Source organism: Olea europaea, chromosome 11 (assembly GCF_002742605.1).
Source record: "Olea europaea var. sylvestris chromosome 11, O_europaea_v1, whole genome shotgun sequence".
Taxonomy (NCBI): Eukaryota; Viridiplantae; Streptophyta; class Magnoliopsida; order Lamiales; family Oleaceae; genus Olea; species Olea europaea.
Genome location: NC_036247.1, coordinates 29,306,576 through 29,333,608, shown reverse-complemented (window position 1 = coordinate 29,333,608; position 27,033 = coordinate 29,306,576). Strand labels below are relative to the sequence as shown.

The 27,033-nt window shown below is 33.2% G+C and overlaps 3 protein-coding genes across 10 annotated transcripts; all 3 read right to left on the bottom strand.

Annotated features, from left to right (window-relative positions):
• Window positions 1-203: 203 nt before the first annotated feature.
• On the bottom strand, window positions 204-2,870 carry LOC111404967. Its single transcript, XM_023033688.1, has 4 exons — window positions 2,348-2,870; window positions 2,119-2,265; window positions 1,767-1,974; window positions 204-440 (listed from the first exon to the last, which is right to left on the bottom strand). Exons 1-4 carry the CDS (start codon window positions 2,558-2,560, stop codon window positions 331-333), a joined length of 678 nt encoding a protein of 225 aa, XP_022889456.1. The 5' UTR covers window positions 2,561-2,870; the 3' UTR covers window positions 204-330.
• A 4,392-nt stretch (window positions 2,871-7,262) lies between these two features.
• Window positions 7,263-11,413, bottom strand: LOC111403999 (protein CHROMOSOME TRANSMISSION FIDELITY 7-like). Of its 4 annotated transcripts, none has more exons than XM_023032699.1 (8): window positions 11,266-11,413; window positions 11,004-11,167; window positions 10,526-10,715; window positions 9,795-10,032; window positions 9,606-9,701; window positions 9,440-9,508; window positions 7,895-8,235; window positions 7,263-7,782 (listed from the first exon to the last, which is right to left on the bottom strand). In XM_023032699.1, the coding sequence occupies exons 3-8, from the start codon at window positions 10,687-10,689 to the stop codon at window positions 7,647-7,649; spliced, it is 1,044 nt and encodes a 347-aa protein (XP_022888467.1). In that variant the 5' UTR covers window positions 10,690-10,715; window positions 11,004-11,167; window positions 11,266-11,413; the 3' UTR covers window positions 7,263-7,646. The 4 variants fall into 4 exon arrangements, with proteins under 4 accessions (XP_022888467.1, XP_022888466.1, XP_022888465.1 ...); XM_023032698.1 differs by having other exon boundaries at window positions 10,526-10,778; window positions 11,004-11,180; window positions 11,266-11,412; XM_023032697.1 differs by having other exon boundaries at window positions 10,526-10,778; window positions 11,266-11,412.
• Window positions 11,414-12,437: 1,024 nt separating this feature from the next.
• Window positions 12,438-25,906, bottom strand: LOC111403998. 5 transcript variants are annotated; one of them, XM_023032692.1, is made up of 18 exons: window positions 25,506-25,906; window positions 25,210-25,405; window positions 24,410-24,579; window positions 22,806-22,955; window positions 22,022-22,168; window positions 21,240-21,300; window positions 20,733-21,055; window positions 19,768-19,899; window positions 19,391-19,498; window positions 19,155-19,241; window positions 17,964-18,086; window positions 17,736-17,856; window positions 17,517-17,642; window positions 16,560-16,694; window positions 14,282-14,430; window positions 14,039-14,179; window positions 12,888-13,211; window positions 12,448-12,776 (listed from the first exon to the last, which is right to left on the bottom strand). In XM_023032692.1, exons 1-18 carry the CDS (start codon window positions 25,560-25,562, stop codon window positions 12,648-12,650), a joined length of 2,679 nt encoding a protein of 892 aa, XP_022888460.1. In that variant the 5' UTR covers window positions 25,563-25,906; the 3' UTR covers window positions 12,448-12,647. The 5 variants fall into 5 exon arrangements, with proteins under 5 accessions (XP_022888461.1, XP_022888464.1, XP_022888463.1 ...); XM_023032693.1 differs by lacking the exon at window positions 19,391-19,498 and having other exon boundaries at window positions 12,438-12,776; window positions 25,506-25,562; XM_023032694.1 differs by lacking the exons at window positions 12,448-12,776; window positions 12,888-13,211 and adding an exon at window positions 13,644-13,833 and having other exon boundaries at window positions 25,506-25,562.
• Between the last annotated feature and the right edge of the window lie 1,127 nt (window positions 25,907-27,033).

Below are 27,033 nucleotides of genomic sequence, written 5' to 3'. Positions count from 1 at the left end.
TCTAGCAAAATGATAGTCGATCGAATTTCAAAATGATCGTCCATAAATGGCACCGATGTCAATGGAAATGAGTTGCATCTATATGAGAAGCACATCAAGTTCATGACAATTCACCATTCCGTTAACAACCTTTCAAATTAAAGATTTAGCGTCCGCAAAATATTGCACAAAAATAAAATAAAATAAATCAAACCAATTCTCTAGATCCACACAATATAAATCCAAATGATGTTTGTTGGATTCTTCTTATTCTTGAAGCTCTTATTTTTATTTAATTCCAACATAAATAGGAGTTTCCTCTACATCATCCTACAGCCAGAGAAATAAAGCTCAGTAAGTCCAGTCATTAGGCAAACTCACTGGAGCAACATAGCCATGGCACTCTTCTCGCTTGATTAAATTCTTCCGAGGGAGTTGAACCACAAGTTTACTTCTCACACCTGCCAATATAACAAAACGTACTTTATTAGTACATGTTCATACATTACAAATCTTGAAATAGATTAAACAGATGTCACAGACAGAAATTAGGCTCCCAACTTCCAATTAATCCAATTTGGCACAGGAAGAGAGGTCTACTCGAGTTGAAACCTACATTGAATTAAAAAAAAAAAAAAAAAAAAGGAAGAAGAAGAAGAGAGGCACTCTGACCTATATGAATAGAGCACCCAAAACTTTGCATATAGAAATGACACTGCCCTTAAACAGATCGGAAAATTGAAAATCATCCGTTAAATTTCAAGTTACGCAATATTCTCAATCCTTAACCGTACAATATTCTCTTACAGATTTCATTTCTTTTGATGCCTTGCAAATCTAATTCGAATGGCATAAGCTTTCTTTACTTTGAATCAGGAAGGTTAATGCAATTCAGTTATTTTCATCTTGGAAGGAAATATAGTTAAAAGTTAAAAAATGCGTAAAGCAAAGACAAATCCCCTTGACAATCTAAACTAAAAAGGAGAAAAGGTGAAGTTAGCCAAACTTTTCCCGACTTTTACCAAAGTGAAAAGGCCATCGTGAAGGAACTATCAAACCATCTTTTCTTCAGTACGAAAATGTACTTAGGCCTCTTCGATTTTCAGTTTTAAGGGTAACACAGAAGCAGGCAGTGCATCGTTAGTACAATAAGAAACATTGCACCCCAGAAACAGATAGCATGATACCATTGCTTTCTCCCTCCCTTCTTCCCCTACTACTTCAGGTAAAGGTTGTTATATAGACATTCAATTCACCTTAACTGAGGACGAACTGAATAAATTTTTCCCTTAATAAAAGAACCACCTATTGAGTCTTTCTCTTATATTTTATAATACCAACTTCTAGAGAAGCCGCGCTATCCAGACCATTAAAGCTACAACTCCGAGGCCTACTATTACTTTCTTTTCCAGCTCTTCATGGATTAAATTCATCTACCCTTAGCATAGTATCCAATTTAGTCATATTACCCTCCTAATACTTCAATTTTCACAAGCTCTTCCAAAATAATTGTACCCCTACTTCAAACCAAAAGCAAAAAAAAGAAAGTAAAAAAAGTAAAAAACATACTTTTGGGCCACTTTTCTTTCCTTTACTAATCGTTCTACTCTCATAAGCCCTGCCAAACGGGCCTTTAGTAAACGCAGCTTCTCGTTCAAATTGACCTATTGAAAAACTAATAGCTATTTTAAGAAACAAGGTTGTGATAAAAACGTAAATTATAAAATTAATCATAAAAATCTTAAAGCATTGGCATTCAAATAGTCTTAATTATAGTATTAACTCACCATGACCACTTCTTGCATATTGATTATTAGGACTTCTACCGGTGACAGTGGTGGAGCCATTGGCTGAAGTGCGAGGAAGAAAAACGCCAGTTCCTCCCTGAGCACCCATCGCCGTTCCACTTCCCGGAATGGACAGAACCCGGTTCGGCGTGAAACGGTTTTGCTGCCTTTGCAAAGTCCAAGGTCTTGCTTCGATAAAGGTATGAAGCTGCAGAAAGCCAAAAGAAACCATTAATACTTTCCCAAAACCCACATCTGTACAAAGCTGACAAAGCGAAACCAGAAAAGAACAGCACAGGAAATGAATGCAAAAGGTATAAAATAGATTCATTTTTTCCCCCCCAATTTTCACCAGAGATTGAACCGGGTTCAGAAACTGATACGGATAAACCGGTGAAGAACCGGGCCATCTGCTTCCTGTACCACCTCCGCCGCCACTACAACCAAAGCACGCAACTGGTCTCGACACCGTGGACCTGTACTGATCCGGTTTAAACCCCTGCAACCCACGAAGCAAATAACTTGAAAAACTCAAAGACTGATAAGTGATTGCATGTATATTTCAGTTTTGCATGCCGTACCTGTAGAGATTTAGAGAAATTTGGACGTTGACGAACATTAAAATCAGAAAATCGCTGAGCCAAGTCCTCCATGCAACGTGGCTTAGAGGTAGAGTAGTAGTTTAATGGCGAATTGAAATTAGTTGAAGCTTGAACATCGTCCATGGAGAAGAAATCAGAAGGAAGCCATAACTCTCCATCTTCCAAATTTTCAGCATCAAAATCTTCCTCCATTTTTACTAGTTACAGAGTGTGTGAAATTGGGGAATTTCAAGGGTCGAAAACAGGGACACGAGGGGTTCTGGTTTTCAAGTTGACGTTCAATTCTACTTTCTGCAATTATGGGAAGTACGAAAAAGAAAATCTTGAAAAAATAAACAGAAAAGAAAGAGAAATATGAGCCTAAGAGGGAAGGGGAGAGAGCGTGTGCGTCACGTGACCACGACTACTATGCCGTGGACCGTACTAATCGGAGTTGGTCTCCACGACGTTGTTGGTGGTTTTCTTTGGGAGTGTGCTGATGAGGGAAAAAAGTTAATGCAAGGGTCTGTTCGTTCAGGTAAAAAGTGAATTGAGGTAAAAATAATGAGCTAAAAACCCCATAAGTCCCATAAATTCCATCAATGTTTCTATTACATCCCTAAACTTTAAAGAAAAATATTTAGGGTATGTTTGATTGTATTATTTTTTATGAAAAATATTAATTTTCCATCCAAATTCCTACTTTGAAGTGTTTGATTGCTATTTTTTCATTAAAAATATTTTTCAAAATTTGAAAATATGCCCATATTTTCTTTTTTTAAGAAAAATATTTTCTTTAGAAGTAGGTTTTTGTTTTCTTCAAGACAAGGAAAAAAAATTTCTTTTCTAAATGATATTTTTCATGTCAATCAAACACGCTTAATAAACATCATCATTTACATATTCTTGAACAAATTAATAAGGTAGTTATAAATTGAATTAAAATTTTATCTTCATCACTTAAATGATTGTTCTTATGTAATGTGGTTTAATGGTAATAAAAAAAATTGATTTTTTCTCTTATTGGTGATATTATAGCTCAAGCAAATATTGTCACATCTTATGCTATTTAAAAAAAAATCTACAAGTTATGATACGATATATAGTATAATTGACTTTAAATTTCTTTTAAGATGCCATTAACATTTCAAATTTGATTCCAGATATGGCAAACTGTAAGATAAATATTTTGATGTTATAAAAAAATATCTGTAAGATAAATATTTTGATGTAAGATAAATTTAAAGTCAATTATACTATATATCGTAATAAATATTTTGATATAGAAACACTATAAGATAAATTGAATATGTATTCATTAGACCGAATGCTTGTTTGGGAAATTATAAAAAAATGCTAAAAGATTAATGTTAAATTCAATAATTAATTTTAATTACATATTTTATGAGATCTACAACTTTTATAAACTTTTAACCATACATTTTATCAACTTTTATTAATGTTTGCAAAATATCTGATTTTTAACTAAATCAAACAAGAGTTGAGCCCATTATGAAAATGTATTATTCTGGGGTATATCAAGGTTCTCTGCCTTTAGTTCATATTTCGTCGACCAATCCTTAGTTCATATCTTTGTTGAAAGAATATCTTTTTGTGACATTGACACAACACCTCATGTCTTTTATTTTTTTGCCTGTAGCCCAAGTAATTTATCAAATCATTCTTATTCATTCTGGATTGGCACTTATTGGTTGAGCTAAAAATCAAAATTTTAGTAACTTTTGATAAAAATTGATGAATTATGTGATTAAAAGTGAGGGAAAAAATTGTAAATTCTAAATATGTGATTGAAATGAAGGGAAAAAAATAAGTTCTAGAAAATAAATGTCAAACATGAGCTAAATTTAAAATTGATTGGTCAGTTGATAAGTGTGACTTTTTAGGTTTTAAATTTATCCAAACCTTCATTTGGGAGTCATTTTACTACATAATGAGGTTAAATATTGACTATCGTAGGATAAATGCGATGTTGAAGGGTTATTGATGAAAAGAAGTGAATTGGCCAAAAAGGTGAACCAAGAACAAATGTAAAGGTTTAGGGATTAAACTGCAATCGTTCGAAACTTGATTTGGACCAAGGATGTACAATCGAAGAGGATATTGATCAAATTTGATAACTTTAAAGTTGAAGGATTCATAAAAGTATAAAAGAGACCTCAAGCTGAAAAGAATAAGAAAATCAGGGACCAGATTGAAGTAAAGCCAAAGTGTACACCTTGTAATCACAATGTCCATATGTAGAGTTCATGCAGACGATACATTATAGCCATGCAATCGCAATGGCTATAACCATATGATCTCATGATCCATCCGATAGAAAAAAAAAATTTCCTTTTTCGACTCAACCTTTTTATGGAATGCATTTCGGTTAAAGATATTTGTACAAAATCTTGTTTACAAAATAGTGTACTCACTCTCAAAAAATTAGTGGATCCCACGTGAATTTAAAAAATGTCGGCTTGTGGTCTCCATCCATTGTGAGTAGTGAGTAAGGGAGTTTGTAAAAAAAATTTGTACATGTGGCATGATTCATATATTTCAGCTTCGTTTTTAACTTACTTTTGGAGAGAGAACAAGAGGCAATACACAAGAATACTTGATCATACACAGAGATTAAAAATTAAGATTTTGCTATATGTACACTAAAATTTACATAAAGAATTACATAACGTATTCATAACACTCTATTATTTATCAGTTTAAAACACAATAACTTTTTATCCAATCTTTTCTCTCCGCTTCATTTTCAATAATCGTTTATGGACCATTTTTATGTACAAGTAGCAAAACTCTAATGGGAGAAGAAAAGGTGTGAATGGGATTATTCAAGAAGAATTGAAGAGAATCATGGAATCAAGATTTTTCCTGTTTTTTCCTACAACTAAAATTCGAGTGATATCTCTTTAAAAAAAAAAAAAATTCTAGTTTGAATTACTCGGCTAAATTTCTAGTCACTAGGATGAAGATGAGCACTTTGTTATGCAGTTAAAATTCCAATTTAGAGACGTTGGACGTGTATTTGAATTTAATGTTTTCAATTACTTGGCTTCTAATTGAATTGATTGGCAATATTTGATAGAAAGAATAAATATTTTAGCATGTGATAATAATAGTTGTAGATTCCATAGAGGATAGATATATTGTTATGCCTCGCATGATTTAATTAAATGTTTGAATGCATCTTCAGAACCAAATTAAGTTCTCGATCCTCATGTGAACAATATCTTACTCACTCTTTATTACTTGATGCGAGATTTAAAAAAAAAAAAATTTAATTTAATAAAAAAAATGCAAACTCATCCAGTTAACGGGATTAGTTAAGTTAATCGACTTGTAGCTTGGGCTTCTTCTACTTGAATCAAATCATTTATTTAAAACCTTAAATTGTAAAAGAGGAGACGTATTAATATATTCATGTTATAAATTTATAATCAAACTCTACCCCTGTTTGGCTTAGAATTTAATTTGAGTCAAAATCAAACAATTAATATTAACCAGATTTTTCATGATCCCACAAGTTTTCAACTACACTAATTTTAATTCCCACCAAAAACCCTCTAATTCATATATATGATGATAGATTTGGAGAAATAAAGAAAATAATATGAAAAATCTCAATGGACGAAAGAAAAGAAAATAAATAATTTAAAAATAAGTGATATTTTAACTTTGTAATTCATATATACGATTTTAATTTAAATATTTAAATAAGAGCTAGGGTGGACGAATTGAGGTTGAATTTGTCCTATAGTTTATTTAAGGTAATTATACTCCCATCACAATTTTATTTTTTTTTCACCATATTTTAATTACACTTGAAGTTTTCAATCTTCACCCATTATGACATTTATGTCCCTAACGATTCTTCATAACATTCTTATCTTTTAACTTCACTTTAGTTAATTTATTTTGTATTTGATAACAGTTTATACCCAAAATGTTAGTTGGAAATAAAGAATAACAATTTATTTTTTCATCATATTTTTAAAAATTTACAAATAAAAAAGCACGAAAAAATATTTTTTTTCCTCATTTCAAAGAATGAAAACAAAATATTTTGCTATAAATCATCATCTAGGTTGAGATAAACTGGAACTTTGCTTAAAAATAATAATAATAATAAAATAAAATAATGGAAAATACTACGACGAACAAAAATTGAAAAGTTTGTAACAAATAAGAATTAAGATGACTACCCAAATTTTTATTATCTTAAGGATCTCATCATTTTCTCATTACATCCTTATATTCCTATTTTTTTGGTAATCACATCCTTATCTTTAACTCTAACTCGCATCATCTCTAAATGTCTAATTTATTTGAAACTAAAACGTAGAAATTAATAGAAATAAGAAGTCTTGTTCTTCCCCAGACCTATCGCAGAGGGCCAGCTGGCCCCTTGGCATTGCCAGGGCCCATGTGGCCATGGCAATGTAGCAATTCTCATTCTAGAAATAAATTTCAGTTGTAATTTCACAGCTTGGGTGACTAAATGAATATAAATATTAGTTTTGAATCCAGAAGAATTAAAAAGAATATGTAATTTGAACATACTTGGAAAAATTGGTAAAAGTTTATAGTAATTACTAATTACTGATAAAATTTTATTTAGCCCCCGTTGCCAAATTTTAATGGTGGGAATATTATTTTTTTGAATAATGTGTAGTTGACAAAGAATGAAATTTTTTTTATTTGCGTATAATATTATTTTATGGAAGATTGTATTGTTGAAAATAAAAAAGAATGAGAATGAGGGCTAAACGGGTTGTTAAGTTTGAATTAAAATCATGAAAACAACTCAAATTTATCAAGGAATTGTTATGATAAGAACTTTTAGGATAAATGAATAAGTAGAGATTAATAAAATGGTGTGGAAATTGTGCAACAAAACAGATAATTTTCATAATGAAAAATTCTTCAACTAAAATAATGGACAATAGTGTATGTTAAGAATTTGAATCAGTCTATAGAACAACAAACCAAGCAATTTCCCAATAAATTTAGGGTGACTATAAATTTCATCGCTTCACTACTACATGAGCATGTTGCTAAGTAAAAAGATGCATGTTAAAAGAACCGAAAGACCTTGAAGTCAACCTATCACAATCACCCTCCTTTGGTCGATCCCAAGTTAAAAGAACTAAAAGACATTGATATCAACCTACCATAATCTGCCTATTTTGGTCACGCTTGGGATCGGTTATGAAAAACATAGAAAAAGCTAACCGATTACAAAATAAAAAAATTGCACAATCCAAGTAACGATGCATGACCAACCTTAGTATAGATCAGCCGTTGTGTAGACCAAGAAAGAACCTCCTGTATAACTGGATATCAAAGCCTTTCCAAGTGAGGTAGGTTGAGAAAAGGCTAGCTGTGTGTGTTCAAGAGTTACGCCTGTGTGGAAGCTCTTTCTACAATTAAGATAAAATTACACTAACTGCGTTAACAAAGAAACATTACAATTCATAGAGCTTCCAGTGACGTCAAATAAGAAGGTCCGGAAAATAAAATAATTTTGCTTACCTTGCTGCTTCAAGTAGATTAGTGGCTATGCGTTTTCTCCTGTTATAGGGAGCGACCCAAATGGCTCTAATGCCGCAAACAGCAGGTACTGCCTCATCCTCACACAAAATTATTCCATCAATGCCTTTCTCTGACTCTACTGCAGAAGAATCCCTTCTTATGATTTCCCTCTCAAAACTGACATTGCCAAATTGAAGGGAAACCGAACTAGTCCTTGTTTCTTTTGCAGTGTCACTATCATCTTTCTTGATTACTGAGTTTGTGGATATCCTGTATGCCTTCGTTATTGATTCTGTAACTAGACATCCAGATACCCTCTGGGAAGAAACAAATAGGTAAACCTACAATCATGGAGAAGGCATAAATTTTGAAATTTGCCAGATAATGGTTTTTAACTTGGTATTCTATGAATGAGAAATTAGTGTTTGCACTTTTCAGATAAAGGAACGAATAAAGATTACAGACATTCAGTACGAAACTCAAGCAGAGTAGCAAGTTGAAGCATTTGCATCTCAACTATGACTTCGGGATCCATTCAGCAACACTACGAAAAAACTGTCAAGATTTTGAATGTGAGGCTCATCTGATGCTAAATAACGTACTAATTTCAAGTAACGACCTATTGAACTCGATGAAAACTTATACTTTCTCGAGTTGTATAATAGGTCCTCTCTTTGGACATGGTAGCTAAAATATATGAAAGTCTATTGATATAGTATGCAACTAAGAAAATAACAAGAAAAAATTACAGTTCCCATGATATTGCTTTGCAGATATCTTAAAAAAAGAAATTAATGTGGAGAATTTATTCAATTATGCAAACCTCAATATACGTAACCAAAAATCCCAAACCTTGAAACTTCTAAGATTTTCCTTAATTAATTTCTAGTAAAGAAACATGCATCAGTTAATTTAATAATTAAACTCTAAGCAGACAAGGTTATTTTTGGATATACAAAACAAATCCTGTGGAGGTATACAACCAAATGAAAAATTAGAGTTTGATCACTAGCAAACATATGGAATATTGATTGAAGCAGACAGTGCACATATAAGGTTATGTTTTCTTTTTCGCAAACTTTAATTTATATATGTATATATACACACACATACAATAATCTAATACCTTATAACTACTTAATTTTCACAAATTATTTTCTAATAAAGAAAGCACCTTTGTCCATGATGAATTTTTTAAGACGCTGAGTAATGAGAAGCAATTATAGGAGAAACTCCCTTATCCCTTGTTATTATCTACCATATTGATGAATTTCGGAGGGAGAGCAGTTTTCGTATTTGTAGATCTTCAGAATGTATACGTTCATTGAATGGAGTTAGAACTCTTACTAATAACTAAAGCTTCATGTTATTATCTCTATTTACCAACACAGCTCAAGCTTCTTGAACTTCAATAAACAATTACTTGCAAGTAAAGTTTCTTGAACTTCAATAAACAATTACTTGAATCCAATATCTTAGTTAGAATCCATGTGAGACAAACATATATAATATTACAAAACAACAAAAAATTAAATTGATAACAACCTTACAGTTTTTATGGAGTATCCACCCGTCTCCAAGTTCCATTTCCATCATCTTGACAATATCCTGAATCTGAATATGCACTATTTTTGTAAACATCTCAAAGATTGAGAAATTGAACTAAATGTTTGCCATCAACCAAAAAATAGAACATTCTGCAATAAAGTACCTTGTTTTGCTGAGTATGAGGATCATCGCCTTGCACCAAAATAATTCGCCCTCTTTCAAGCAAAGGCACATCAATAATCTTTTCATTTCGCCAACCCTGTATGATCAAGTGCTATATAACTAAACAAAGACTAAAATAATCAAAATATTATACGCAAATCTTTGCCTGCATAATTTCTAGACCAACAACCTTGAATGAAATACCATGGGTGTAATTCTTGTGAACTGTCTTGTGAATCCTCTCATCACCTTCATCACCAGTAGCATACTTGAACCCGCATTCTTTACATGTGTGCAGCAAAAAATTAGACTGACCAACCTCCAAGTGTAATTGGGCATAGTTTCTCTTCTTGTTCAGAACGTTTCCACACTTGGGCAGTCTCAAATTTGTGAATTTCTCCTCTGAATCTTGATTCATTGATTCTTTGCTAATAAATTTACTATACATTAACAAAGCTCATACAACTGTTGAAGAAAACAATCGCATAAAAACATACATGAAAAATGAACCCAAATTAGGGTATCTTAGTGCATGTTTGGTATTGATTTTTCTCTCCACAAAATCAAAATTTTAACCCTTTTTTCACTGTTCCAACTGTCATTCTTGACTTCCTCTCTCACAGATTGGAACTACTTTTCTCACTAACGGTCACAAAATTAATTCTCAAAATCACTATCGAACGAGCCCTTAGTATTTAAAAAAAAAAAAATATCAAACGAGCCCTTAGTATTTAAAAAAAGAAAAAGGAAAAGAAAAAGAAATTCAATCAAATGGACACGCACAAAATATCGACATAAAAACAATTACCTAAAAATTAGCACAACCAAAAAAGAATATCACTTCAAATGGACCTCTAATATTTGAAGTATACTGAAAATATAGATTTCGAATTTAAGCAATATGGAATCTGGGTTTTGTACCTATCTAAGCATGCAGTCCTGCGCTTGTATGTGGTGATAATTTCTGGCCCTTTTATAATTTTTTCAGAATAATCGCCAAAATCGACGGTAAATGGAGACTGGTCTTCATCTTCTTTTGGTGTAGAAGAATCGGGTTTGAAGAAAGCACTGATCTTTGATTGCATTTTTCAGTTTCTCTTCTTTCCTTTCGCTGTTTGATTATACAAAGATTGATAATAGATAAGACTCCTGGGCCTTTACTTGGACGAAGAGTCTGTTGGAAAAGAAATGAGATCTTGAATTAACAAGATCATTAATCCAATTCAAGTAAAAATCTAAACATTAAATTAACATATTTCATTCTGGCAATTACTGCCATGTAAACCAGCCAAATCTTAATCTAGATCGAAATTCATAAATCATAACAATTAACAAATAACATAAAAGATCACAAATTTCCAAAATTAAATGATTCAAAAAGGAATTGCAGTACAAGAACCTAAGTGAAGCCGGGGGTAGTGGAGGAAGCAGCTTGTGCCGGCGATAGGCACTGTCTAAACTAGAGAGGACGTGGGCTTGGCCGCTTGGGCTTCTATGATGTCTGTGTGCAAATCGGAAAAAATTGTGGTGGTGCTATCTTCCTCCGCCGTAGCACTGTAGTCACTGTGGAGGAGAACTTTGAGAAATTCAAGAAATGAAGATATTCCAACAAAATGGTCAAATTTCATTTATGAATTATATGCATTTATAGACAAACAAACCTCAGAATTTAAAGTGTCCACACCTCAGATCGACGATGATGATATGCAGCGTCGAGAGCTAGAGCGAGAGGCTGAGAGAAAAAATTCAAAGTTGTTTCAGGTTTGGAATTGGGAATTCGAGAGCAAAAGCTAGAGATTTTGGTGACGCGCCAGAATAATTTTGATCGAGTTAATTTTATTGCTTTTCCCTCCAACGAGCCAGGGACTTTTGGGGCTTTGGGCTTTTATGACATAAATTTTTTTTAAAAACCAACGTTAGAATAAAATTCATATATAACAAGAAAAATCGTTCCTTATTACAATTACAATCAATAATTCAAAATTTAAATGCATAAAAAACTAAAACACTGCAGTATCCCAACAATAATAATAAAAAATCAAACAACAATCCAACTGCTTATAACAATTCAACAATATTAGAACTAGTCAACAATTCGACACCAAATCTAAGAATTCTAAATCAACCCATATTCCAATGTAAAATACAATTCAATGTATTAAAGATCGAGCATAGTACAAGCTTGCAAGTTCGTGAACAGGAAATTAGAGCCACCATAAATTGTCATCCTTATTCGTATACAAAATAGTTAGATTAACTTCATTGAGTACTATCCAATATAATATTATATATTTTGCTTGGTCGGCTAAGTTTTTATGTAATTTTTTTCGATCTTATTTTGAAAATAAGCACGTCTTTTTTTACATTAGATGTTAGTAAACACTTTAAATATAAATTTAAAAAAATTTAATTTACGGTGGACAAATTTATATACTTTTGAATTGTTAATACCATTTTTGTCCGATGAGAAAAAGTTCTTCAACAATAAATTGACTTGTAAATCAACATTGGATTGGTTTAATGCAAACGACAATTTCATGTGAAGTTCAATAAATAATTTATGTTACGACGAGTTATAACTGTTACATTGTCTAAAAAATTGTCTAAAAGCCCGTTTGGAACACATTAATGTAAAAATGAGAATGAAAAATATAACCGTTATAGATCTCACACATTGACACAAGAGATAGAAATTCAAATTTGGTGGCTTGATTTGATGAATAACGGTCATATTTTTCATTTTAATGAAGAAAAAATGGGAAACAAACGAGAGCCAAGTTTAAATTGTGTTATTTGACTGCAATAAGCACCACAATTAGACAATGCAGTAACGGAGCCAAGAATTCAGTTCAACGGAACATCAATATGACACAAACAATCTCCTTGCTTGTAATTAATTTACAGACCTTTCATAATTAACCTTACAAGCAATCAATGTGGCTATTTTCTTTTCTTGCTTTCAGAAGCAAAAAAGTAACATCTGCTAGAAATACAAAATCGCAGATGTAAAAAATCAAAAGAATGCCTCTGTAACTCGCACTACTCACTCACTGATGCCGTTCCTCCCAAGTTCTGAGTCTCTGAATAATTTGCTGGTGACCGCTTTCAGTTGATCATGAGCACTTTGAATCTTATGCTTTTCTCTTATGGTCAACTGGATCTCCACGGAAGACTGTAAAATGAAGAACGATGTTATGGTTATATTATTGCAAGTTATTTTCAAGATAAAATCCAGAATACAAGGTGATAAAATATCATTTGATACGAATATTATCATCCTTACGAGTAAGGTGCTCAGATTCTGCAATATATTCTTAATTTGCATCTTGCACGATGAAAGAATCCGTTGAATCTTGACATCTTCATCCATAAGGAGAAGCATAGAGATAATGGCACATAGCCTACTCGAAGAATCAATTGTGAAGGAAGTCTGATTATCACTACCAATCAATGAACATGTCTCAGAAACCCAAGATCCCATCACATTTAACACGAGACTCAACAGCCTGTTGCTCCTATGGAATAGAAGAAAGGGAGGCAGTAGGTAATAATCTCTCCTTTTTACACTAATAGCAGTACTGGGCTCATGATCGTCTTCCTGATCATTCTGCGTCGAAATAATGATATTCAATTAAGTGATGCTCATTATGAAAAGCTGCATGAGTAGAATTTGAATTGAGATGGCCTTAAAAGAAAACAGCTGTAGGGCTTTCATATCCAAACAAGCAATTTTTAGTCTTGAAATGAGGTTTAAAATACATGCATTATTTCGCAACTTTTACCCACTATGTTTTAATAGACAATTACTCCCTCTGTCCCATTTCATTCTTCTAGATTAATACTTCAGTTTGTTCTAAAAGTTATTCTGGTTACTAAAAATTCAAATCACTTGAGTGTCTAATTTCTGATTATACCCCGTCATGTTATAGTGAGAGAAGGCTTAACTAAATCACTTGAGTTTCTAATTTCTGATTATACCCCTTGTCATGTTATAACGGGAGAAGGCTTAACAAAAGACATGAAATAAGCATTACCCTCCACAATATCAAATGGAAGTTCAATTTGGGACAGACTTGGATCATCAAAATTGACTCCTCTTTAGAATTTGGCCAATTCTATGTTCACATACTCCAACCCACTCATACAAAAGCTGATGTTGATAGAAGCAAGAGATTTCGTGGTAAGAACCAGATAGTGTAGTAATTGTGGAAATGCCTTGTCTATCGAACCTAACAGAAGTGGTTTCTTTCAATTAATTGAACACAACTGCAAAAATTTCATCCTAGCATCATCAAGGTAAAAGAAATTACAGCATGACTGATTTGATCAGTCAGTCTGGTGTATTAAAAAAAGGCACACCTTCATTCAGTAAAAGATAATCAAGAATATTATACATACATCTCAAATAAAATAAATAAATGAAAAATGACTTACGGATACAATATCCATCAAGTATTCTGGAAGGGTGTGACTCATGTTGATGATACTCTCTTCAGAAAGTTTTGAGGGTTTGGAGTCGAATGTGATAAGCAGTCTGAGAAGACCGCACATATTATCCACCGGTTGTTTGGCACACTGAAGCATAAGAAAAATAACAGCATGAATCTGTATATCACAACAATGGGGAAGTAAAATCACTAATAAGAAAGGACGGAAGAAGATGGAGAGAAAACTTACAATCAGATCAACAATTATTTTTTCCAGCATTTGGAAAACAAGATGAGCATCACCAATCTGTGACAAGCAAGAGCAAACAATACTAGTAACGGATTTATAAGTCCCACGATTTGACCTTGCTTCATGCTTCACAACAGGATAGGTCTCTTCTGCAACACAGTCCAATATTTATTTGAACGACCATAACAAAAATGAGTTCAAAATGTGAGTTTAGAAGGAGATTAAGAGAAAATAAATGAAGAATCCTACAGAAAAATTATGAAAGATTCTTCCAAGGAAACATCATAATGACTGAAAGGGAAATAAAATAATCTGACTTTGGTGCAATCTTTGTATGCATTGTATTTCACAAAAATCATAGTCTTCTAAACCCTTATTTTAATGTCAAAAGACTGACAAAAAGCCTTGCACCAAGCTAGGGAATGATAGACCACCCACTATATTTACATACACGAGGAGAAAGAAAGAAAGAAGGTGATACAGTCAGCAGGGCAGGTGCAAGAGTTGATGCAGGGAATCAAACTTAGTTCTCTATCTGTTATTAGTTAGTTATCGGGGGTACTTTGGGGAATTGAGGGAGTGAGGAAGTGCCAATAAATGTGAGAGTAGGGGGACAGGGAATGGGCATTCACGTTTGTTGAGTCTTGTGGGGAGAGACCAAGCCTCTCGAAAAGCCTTGGATCTGTTTCCCCTTTGTTTTCCAGTAATTCATTCAAGTAACAGTTTATTTCATTGTTGAGTTCCTATTGCCTAGGGTCCTATCAGAGAACCTGTTCCAATGTGTTGAACCGACCATGCACACCAAAAATTATCCTAATAACCATCACATAAACATTTGGACTTATCAATCAGCAAAGTGTTCCAGCACAAAACCAGCACAACAAAAAAAACTTCTAATTTAATTATCAGGGTAGAGTTCTAATGTGTTTGGCTCACTTAACTATTACTGGCTTTCTTAATTACGTCCAAACTCCTTGGTTTGTGAAATTTATTTGACAAAATTCCTGAAAAAATTAACTGGGTTGATTAAACGATCCATTAGACTGATGCATGAGTATTGCATATGACTAGATAAGTCCAGAACATGTGTGTTATTACTGACAGTAGATAAGAATAAAAACTGTTTCTATATTCACATCAGTAGAGAGAAAATTTGTTAAAAGATAGCAACAAACCTTGCTTTATTTAAAGATTTCAAACTGAAATATAGAATCCAAAATGACATGTTAGAGTTGGCTTATGAGTCTTTATAACTGCGAAAACAGTGGAGATAGGTGATGGAAAATACACGGAAAATAAATAAATAAATAACATTCTGTGAGCATACAGGTGAATGTGTTTTTCTCTCCCTGCACATACAGCCTACAATAAATTGTTATTACATATGCAAGGAGTATATAGACTCCGTTTGGTAGTCATTTTCTTCAAAATGCATTTTTCTCTCTTTTCTTTTCAACCACACATTCTTTATTAAAATAATATTACACGTAAATCAAAAAAAATTCCTTATTTTTCAACCACACATTTCACATCAATTCATTTTTACATAAAAATATCTATCAAACACCCTCATAGTTTTGTTTATAGACAAATTCAAGATCCATACTTGGTACAAACTGTCAAGATTCTGTTTAAAGCGCAATTACGTCCAGATTGAACTTGAGAAATTTCACAATCAAATCTTGCTACCAAAAGACAGGTTGTTTTGCTCAATTCAAGATTTGAACCATCTAGTTGCAGTCAACGATGGGCGTAAAATCAGGAATGTGGTTCTTCATTCCAATTAGTAATCAGACAAGTCACAAACAGGAAGTAATTTTCTTGTTTATTCATTTTTGTTTGATTTTATTACAATTGCTATATCCTGCTTAATGAATTCTTGAGGTCCAATGTCCAGGGCTTTTCACTTGATAGAATTTTCCTCGTGTGCAAGCACTGATTTTAGAAATTGACACTGTAAAGCTTGTTCAAACTCCTCAATTGTATAGAACTAGATCATAAACTAACAGTCAGGAACTACTTCCCTCCACTCTCACTCCCCAAAACAAAAAGAAAACAATGAAAAGCAACATAATCCAGAAAGGGAAAAGTCAAGCACAAATATTAACCAGTATGTTGACAAATGGTAAGACTACTTGACCCGGGGGGGGGGAGGAGAACCCAAGTGTTAGAAAAAGCTTATAAAATGCTACAGCTATTACAAAATATAAATAGCAAAAAGGTAACGGCAATTAAACTACTAGAACGAGACATGCAATGAAGACTCAATTGGAAGTACCAGGATAAACTTGGAACTGTGAGAGTAGAGTGACGAGAAAGCTAATATAGTCAGCAACTTGGATGTGCCCAGCTCTATAAGCCGAGTGCAGAACTTCCAAGATTCTAAAAAGTAAAGATGGCTCCAAATCAGGACCTGCAGTGGCATAGCCAGAGAAACACTTGAATAATTTTATAAAAGAATGGATATGTTTAAAAATTGCATACTTCGGAGCATATTATAATATACATTTTCCACCCTTTTATTTTAACAACAAAAATTATCTCAATTTTTGTGTTACTTCAGATACACAAGAAGCACTGCCCATCAATATTTCCACATAAATGAAAATCAAGAAAAAGCACAAATAGACCCCCAACAAATTAGCATATGATAGCACTGGGAACTTTTTAATTCTTTTCCATCCATATCTGCAGTTTGTTTAACTGCCAGTGGTATTACAATCGTCCTTAAAAACTTACATAAACAAAATACCAAGCCTTATTAAAATCTAAAACACTTCCCACTTTGACATTAATGTTTTGAGAATATTATTTTCACACAAGACAGCCGTTGGAGAATGAAGGTAAATCATGCTTCACTGAACAGACACCAAAGAGAAACCTACAAGCTCAAGTATGCTTTCTGGAGCGTTGTCAAATTTATACCAAGATTTCAAATTTTGAGAAGACTGCATTGACAAGAGGAATCAATATAATTTCCAGTTGAAAAAGATCAGATAACCATATTTATAATCCTCAACAGTATTAAAAGAATTAAATAAGCCAATTTATTACAGAACACTAGTTAAAGTTCCTGGATCAAAAAGATGTTATGGAACAGGTAAAACATGTTAATATTTGTCAGATTCAAGTAAATTGCTACTCGCACATATAGTGATATAAGAAAGCAGAAAACTAGCATGGAATATTAAAATAACGAATTCAAAAGATCTTACACCTGTTACTCAATACTTACACAAGCAACATGGAACAAGTGACTGCAGGAGAAGTGAGTCCATGAAAGAGAAATAATAAAGGCAACATATTGAGATTTCCTGAACATCTTCAGCGAGCCTTATGAATGGACCATAGGATAAACTTCCTACAATATTAGAACAGTGAGTTACCCACGAGCCAAACTGAATCCACAAAATGAAGAAAAGTAGAATCAAACTTTTAAATGCATGGTCCTTACTTTCATCTATATGACTACTGTAAAAGTCTCTCATAATGTACTGCATGTTGTCAAATTCCTGAGAAAATGGAGAGTTGGGAGGGGCAGCTTGTCCCAGGCGAAGTTGAAGGCTCAACACAGCCTGCAAGAATAGTAATCATCCACATATGACAATGACAACAACGAAAGCTTGATAGCTAGATAACTAAGAGAATGTGTCTAAACAAGCACTTGAATGCAAGAAGATACCTTGGAACATGTAGGGTTTTTGTCACCTAACAAAGTTAGCAATGGAGCAAGCTCCCGTATCCAAGTGATCTGATAGTCTAATATTGTAGGATCAGTTCTATCCATGTATAGCCAGTTTTTTTCCTGTTCTTGGATAAAAAGTTGAGGTGACAAACCAATACAGAAACCATAGTGAAAATTTGGATCATACTTTTGATAATATCAAACTGAAGTGACAGATAAAGAAAATGTAATCATGTCTGCAAAATCCTCTACCTCCCTCCTACCCACTCCCAAGGGAGAAAAAGGAAACTGATTTGTACCACATAAAAAGGTATAAAGGATAAATGGACTTGCTCTTTTACTCCAAAAACTGCAAGAACCATTATAATAACAAACTACTTGTGAACTATTCTATCTATTCTTTAAAGCTGAGAAACTCTTTACAGTAACAGACTAACAGCAATACTGTTCTTGTTATTGATGCACTTTAAAACATCAGCAGTCAAGAAAATAAGCTCTGTGTTATAACTACCCTATAAATCTGATTAATATAACAAAACAATTATATTATTTGATTGTGTTGTGCATGTGGCTCATGTAGAGTGGAACACAGGCCCTGGATCAAATGGGCCGATGCCGGCGCGGAGCGGAGTGAGAGGAGCGGAGCGCATGTAACCCTATTTTTCACAATTGAATAAAGAAATCTCCGCTTCGCTCTCGTGGACGTAGGCACATCGCCGAACCACGTAAAATTCTTGTGTTGATTTCCGTTTTTTATCTCTTTAATATTGGGCATAAAATCCAACAGATTGCCATCCAATTCACCATAAAAATTTAATTATCATGTTTAAGTTTTGTCTTGGATGCATGTTATTCGTCACAACATAAATAGGAAGTGATGAATTTGAAGATCCTAAAAGACCATCCTGTTCCAACCACCATTGCATCTCCACAAAATCTATTCAAATACACTTAAGGTGGAGCATATGATTATGATCATTATATTATATTAAACAATTAAGATATTATGCCTACATAGATTGATCCTAAAGTTTCAACATCAGAATAACCCAGAGAACAATTGCCGATTAAAATCATGTTAAAACATCCCAACATTATTTTTGTATGATATGGAAGAGCAGTCTAGTTAATATGAAAAGACGTCACAAATTCCAAAGTTTTTCATGAACTAGGAAATAGACATCTTACAGGATCAAGCATTTCGTTGATCGTAGAAAGGCAAGCTAATTTCATTGAAGACTCTGGATTGCAGTTCATGAAAGCCTCTGTAAAAGACTGCAAAAAAATCTACGTCTTTAGAATTCATAATCCAAGTAACTTTCAATATTAAAAAAAGCTAACGAAGATGAAAAATAAGCATGATTTGAGGCAACGTGTTAGGCAACTATTTAACAATCAAACAAACCAACACAAGATCAACAAACCTGGAGAATACGAGATCTCCAATGACCTGAAATTCCGATGGTTAGTTTTGGGATGTAGGATATAAGTGGCAGTAAGTGTTTTTCGTTAAACCCTTTATTTGACTGTGTCTGCAAAAAACAATGTTCATTGTGTTACTTTATTTGGTATAAATACATTTCTGCTTCAACTAATGACATAACTAGAAGAGCTTCAATGGATCAACAAAGAGAAACTTAAAGACCAAGGACTTATAAGGCTATATCCCTTGCATTTAATGGTTTATAAATAAAGTAATGTTAATAAAGCTTGAAGAGAGAGCATTTCATGGTATTATCAGCTAATTGTGTTTTTTCATCATATACTCACAGATTCAAATAAAAGAAGTTCAGAAATGAACCTTTGTAGATAGTGATCTCTCAATGAATTCCAGAAACTTTTCCAGCAAAGCGGGGGAAGGGTAGTTCCAGTTACTTAATTGCAAAAATATTTCAGTAATTACAATATTCAGCATGAATATACGATCATCATCCTGCAACAGCATAAATAGAACAAAGTAAAAAAATTTATGTTCCTCTGAAGATAAGCAAGAGCCATCAATGGCCAAGTTGAGTACTAAAAAACAAGAAAGTAAAATATCCATATACCAAGCCCCCGTTTGGCCCCCTTTAAGACTCATCAATTTAATTTAAATTTCTCTCTCTCCTATTTTCAACCACAATTTTTCATAAAATAATATTTCACACAAATCAAAAACTTTTCATTCTTTTACAATCGTCTATTTTTCAAAAAAAACACTATTCCCCCATTATAAATCCAAATAATGGGGGCCAAATAGAAAAATGCAAAAATAAAATGATTAGCCACATAAAATAGGTTCTAGTAGTAGAAATCAATAACATAGTTGAAAACAGAACTCTTATCATTAAAAAAATTAAAAAAAAACTAAGCCCTTGTTTGGCTCTCATTTTCTAAAATTCATTTTCAACCACATGTTTCATGGGACCCACAATTTTTATCAACTTTTCAACCATATATTTCATCAATTTTATCAAAATCTACTAAAAATCTGATTTTTATCTAAACCAAACAGGGCTAAATCAGATCAAACAAAGAAAAGTCGGTGATATAGGGCAGCTCTAGCAAAGCAATTGGTTTTGCCACACACATTCGTATTCAGTGATTAATTTCATTCATGGTGAGATGTGGTTCACTTTTAAACGTACCAAAACATTAACTTGGTGGGAAGAAGGGCATAAATTGGCCTTCAAAATGAACGCCAGAAAGAAATTTCAAATTATTAATAGATATGGAGTGCAAAGGAGTTCATAGACCATGGTAGTCCATACAATGCCATTATTATACCTTTTTTGATTGGTGATGAACTAAGTTTAGGGGAAAAATATCCCACAACTTCTTTAGCACCGCTAGTGAGATAAATTGATCGCTAGTAGTTGTGTCAGGCTTCTGCCAAGGAGGCAGAAGAGTTTGTGTATGTTGTTGGCTTCTACCAATCCCCCAAACCAAAAACCTGACTATGAGATCTATGCTTTGAAGTATCAATAGCATACTGTCAAATGATTGTGCGTCAAGCTGAGAAATTGTGTGAACCATGGGCATGAAATCTTGAAAACAAGTAACTAGTATGGGCAAAAGATCCTTCAATTTCTTGGTAACTTCAGTAAATCCTACAAACAAGGTTATTGGAACCCAGATAAGATATCAAAGACCTTCAAATGAAGAAATGGAGAGAGAGGAAAAAAAAAAGATTCTGTTTTGAAAGCAAAAAAGCACGAATATCATGCCAATTAGGGGAAAGTTAAGTAAAAAATTTGAAGATAATCAAGACAGTACAAAAGCTAAAGCGCATACTGGTCGGTTCTCTGGAAACCTCAGACTCAAAAGCATGGAGAATGTCTCCAGCAGGAGTATTCTACAAAAATTAGCTTTGTATAAGAATTCAATCTAAAGAAACAGCTCACAAAAGGAGACAAAACACCTCGCCAATTAACCCACAACTATAAAATTTTCGAATAACACATCGACACATAGACAACTCAAGTTGTTCACTATAGTACGCATTGACAAAAGCTAAAGAAGATATTTGTGAAGAAGTTGCATATTTAATGGAAAAATGACCTTATAAAGAAGAAAGAAAGAACATTCATTCCTTCCCCACCCCCATCCAATTTAAACGTTTCCATTGAGGGAGCAACTATTTAGTAGGAGTCAAAAGGTCGAGTGTTTATGCACTTTATCTCATGTGAGATACAAAGTCATCGGTCAAGTGTCTTAACTTTCAGTATATGAAAAGTGTAAGTGAGATCATTTTATATTAAAGGGAAAGATTAACAAAAGCAAGTGATTATTTTAAAGAAGTGGGCTTCAATTGGGATGTCCAGAAAAGGAAATGAGTAGTTTCACATGCATTAATTGGCAGAGACAAAGGATGACAAGCTGTGAGGTTGTGACATTGTTGCTTTCAAAGAGATCATCAATGGAAGCATAACAAGGTAGCTGTTGATTTTAGTCACCAGAAAATACATATGAATTGGGGCGTGGAAGAGAAAATCTTTCTATCGACATCACATGACAGATAATTAAAAATTAACTAAACTAAAATTTGCTAGTTGCATTAATTAACTCAAGGATACATTTTTAGATGACGAGTCATTTTCTCTCTCATCAAATTGCAACAATGACAAGCAGTGAACCAGTCCACCAAAAGTGTTCTTTAACTTGCTCTTATCCTCTAGAAAAATTTGATTCTTGCGCAGAATGTCTTCATAATTCTGGAGAATCTGCAGATATGATTTAAAATATCAACGGCAAACCAGGAATAAAGTAACAAACTCCACAGAGAAGCAAGATGATAACAACTTTACAGAAGTACAATGTTCAATGTAAAATCACATCAGCTACCATTTTCCAACAAGAGGACAAGACATCAAAAACTGAAAGAATGAACTTTCAACAATTTAATTTATAACTATAGAGATGCAACAATAAGGAGGAGTAGAGATATAAAAATATCCAGCTTCGGCAGCTAAATCAACTCAGACATGGTACAAACATTCTTTTGGTTCCTTCACGCGAGTATGAAATAAAATGAGAATAAGTGGACATGCTAAACTAAGCCCCTGATTGAGCCCCATTCTTTAAAATCTTATTTTTTCCCAAACTCATTTTCAAGCATTATATCTTCCAATAAAATAATTTTATAGATAAATCCAAAACTTTTCCTTATTTTCACCACACGTTCTCTAAAAAAACCACTATTAGAAAATTTATTCTCCCAAAAAATAGGGTTCAAATAAATGCTAAATATTGTGCCTCACAAACGGTGGTAAAGACCCTCCACGACAATTCAACAAATATAGGGAACTCTTTCTGATCACCACAAAAATAAACATACAACTAGAAAGACGTTGACCATACCTTTTCAGCATATAAGGAAAATGAAGAGGGATTGTACTGGACAACAAGATCAAAAAAACTGAAAGCCATCAAGCGTACATCAATTGCTAAATGGGTCATTGCATTGAATATGTATGCCATCATCAAGGAAATCAATGGTCCCTGGTTATCCTACAAGAGGAAACTGACAGATAATTACTATAGAAAGTTTGAACCGAGCTTTCTCAGTAGGAAATAACGTCTGCAAAATGGCAACAACAAATGCCATTATGTAATTACATAATTACAATGGGAATACCAAGATGCGTACATTGGATACAAGGGAAATGCGGAAGTGAAATAAAACCAATGAAATCCGTATTACAACAAAAGACTTAAATCTTAAAATAGGAAAATGCGAGTTCAAAATCTAGAGGACCCAATATATTCTTTCCAAATATTCCATATTTTTTTTTCTTCTGCTACAATGTGAAATTCAAGAATTTGTGTTTTTGTGGTTGAGACAAGCATAGACAGACTCTGAAATGCTAGGAGGATCCAATGTGAGTCAGTACAATGCAGTGCTTGTAGGAAGAGAGACGCAATTTTTTAAATAAGCCAAGGTATTTATATTGTGAATTGTATTCAATGCCGAATAGATTTTGCCAGTGGGAACATGTTTTTGTTTTAAAATGTCATGAGAATGATTAGTGATGACAGTTTCTAATCTTATGTTCTTCTCATTTTGAAATTTTCACTTCCATGTCTGCAATCATATCAGTGTGAGGCTAATGTTGAGTGTGTTTCATATAATTAGTTTTACATTATTTACCTATCCATTATAACTCTATATTAATGATGTTTAATTAGGACCCAAACAATTGTATAAATTCTACTAATAGAACAATAGGAGATTTAAAAGAATGTGTGTAGAACTACATATCAGGAATTACACTGAATCCTTCAGAACTTCAAATTAAAATTCCAAAACAAATTGAAAAATTCAACCAAAACTTTTGACAGGTAACAGAACTCCCTTACTCCCGAATAGGAAGAAGAAAGGAAAGGAAAGAAATCCAACCTATAGTCATGTACACATTTCCGCATTAATATGGGCCAGCCATAACACAACAGAATTTCGGCAGTCAGGTTTTCTTGGAATGCAGAAAACAACATATATTTTAAACTGAGATGCACATAATAGAAAAGACAATGATCAACTAAGACATTTCGGCAGTCCAGCTTCTTGAATTATCATGGCTGTTCTATCAAGGTTACTAAGGAAAAGGATCCATTCAACAAGCATCTTTAGATTACAGTGAAGAACATCACTTGCAAAATCCTAAGATGAATCAGGGTATGATTGCAGAAACTCCAAATCACAGCTATCAGAAACACAGGGTAATACTGAAGTGCTACCAATACATACTGATAACAATAAGTGAGAAATTTTATTTTATGTTCTTAAATTTAGTCAAGAAAATAAATAATTAAAATCAAGAGATTAAAAATAAAATAAAATGCATTAGATTAAAAATAAATAAAATGCATCCAGTAACTATCCTAATCCAAAGTATCTCCACTTTGAAACATATTAAATGAAGTATATATAATCTATGCAAGCACTCTATATTTTCTAAAATTACCTCTTTACATCCAGGGAATATTACTGACTTAAAAAGTTGATACAGTGTTTCACGGACCAACTTATCATCATCTCCAATGCGTTCACGCAGTTTCTCTATAACAGCAAGTTTATGCAATTTTAGCTCGGCAGGGTGCTTAAGGAATATATCTTTAATACCTATCAATGCATCTGGAGATACAACAGGGCCTTCATGTTAAACTCATTACAAAATCAACGAGAAGAAAGACAAGAATCAAACCACATACAATACAAAATTTCGCACATTGACCACTCAATAATTAATCAATTAGCATAGAAATAACATTGCAACGTTGACAATCTGAGGGAAAGAAGACAAATCGTTCATAGTTATACAAAAATATCTCATGTCAAGTTTCTCCAGTTCTCTTATCTTTGCAGTAAATTTTCCCTTAGTTCAATCAAGCATTCAGAACAAAGTTATCTTTGCACAAAATATAGTTCATGTAACATAAGGCTCAATGACATGATAATAAACGTGCATTATCTTTGTGACCTTTCCCCTTTCTCAAGTTTCTTCTGATCAAACAAAATGTGTTACATATGGTGTCGCAAAAATCCTACCTTTACAAAACTAATTTTACATAATAGTTCTAAGTAATATCTGATCACAAATTTTCTCCTCTTGGCATCATCAATGCGCCTTTATTTCAAGCATAGTTGTGACAATTACTTGCAGTTATACATTGATAGATTTGGCACTTGTTTCAACTGAATGTATGATGAATTTTCATCTATTTAATGGAACAGAAATTACATGATTAATAAAAAAGGCACCACCTTTCCGGACTTTAGAATTATGATGGCTTGTCTGCTGAAGCAGCTCCTTCAATGTTAAACCCTTTCTGCTAACTGCTAAACCCGCCTTTTCAGAGGCTACACTCTGCTCCGGAAGAACTATTGCTTTGGATTTGATTTCGGTGTTTGTAGCATTCTTCGGAGGCGGCAATTTTCGACCAATTTTCCTCTTTATTTTCTGAAAAAACAATTTAACAAGTCAGAACTCAATATCACATCTTGATATTGATTTTTTGTCAAATTAAATTTGAAATATTTGATGAGTTGCAAATTATTACTTTGAAGTCTATTCCGCGTTTTTGCGGCTTCTTCGATTGGGCTTTGGTTTTCACCATTGTATTGATATTCTGCTCGGTTCTTCCAGAAAGTAAAGATATAAAGAAAGAGAATTATTGAATTAAAAGACTATAATTGAGATGAGATTTCTGGTTGTAAAAACTACTAAAAATTTGGACAAATGAAGCGGTACAGAAACGGAGAAATCTGGGATTTGAGCATGAAAAGATTGCAGTCGGTGGTGCTTTTATTCGTGAAAATAGTATACGTAATGTTAATAAAGATGAATCGCAGTGGCCGTAAAGTGATATTGGGTATAGATGGCGGGACTACATCAACTCTGTGCGTATTTAGGGTTTACGCCATTGAGAGGTGCTATAAGGTGATATTGGGTAAAGATGGCGGGACTATATCAACTGTGTGCGTATTTAGGGTTTACGTCATTGAGAGGTGCACGGTCTATTTTGAGAGGTGTACATGTATCGGGGTATGTTCCCCATTGAGAGGTGCTACAAGTACTGGATCCGTAAAACATACCCCTGTTAGAACACGCGCATGGGTCCCATTGTATTTTATTTTTTAATGTGGGACCGACCTCTACAGTGAGGGCCGATAAGGCTTGTGTGAGAAATGTCTTACGCCATTGGAGGAAATTATTGAAAATGACCCAATAACTCGTGTGTATTTTCAAAGTAATATTTAACTAGTTTTTAGAGAAAAAAATGAAAATTGATTATAAACATCAAAATCCCAAAATACTCTCAGACAGTCACTTTCCCATTTGTTTATAGTCGGCCAAAACCAAGGAAAAGCTACGGTCAGTTTCCAATCGATAGACGTTTTCAATTTATCTCCGGCGATCTTCTTCTTGTTAAGATAAGCTTCAAGTTGTTAATTAACTATATTAATGTTTAGATTTTCATATTGTATGTGAGTGTTGAATTTGTGGAGGTTTTTAGAATGTAATATTGTTTATGTAGGTGTAGAAGTAAGAATATGGGTCTAAATTGAGAAATAATATGTGGATTTTGAGATTTGCAAGCTTCTGCATTTTGGGGATGTTAACAGTCGGTGCCCCACTGTCATGTGACTAGCCCATGACTGTTTTTAATTTTCATGGGCTGACTGTTAGTCAACTCATGACTATTAAGTGGGCCGACTGTTATAGTAAGCCCAATAACAATTTTTTTAATTTGAGCTGATTAACAGTCGGCCCATTATTTGGATTGACTGTTTAGTCGGACTATTATTTGGGTTGATTGTTTAGTCGGCCCATTGACTGTAAAGCGCGCTGATTGTTACGGTCGGTCCGCTGCCTTTATTTATTTTTTTCTTACATACATTTAAGGATTCCATTTCTAATAATTTTAATTATTAGTTTTTAATAAATAATAATTTATTTATTTGTAAAATTTAAATGTGATTTAATTTAAATTTTAATTTGAATATTTATTTTTATTTCCTCATTTTTTATAAATAATAATTTTTCATTCTCGAATTTAATTAATTTTTAAAATTGTAATATTTAAT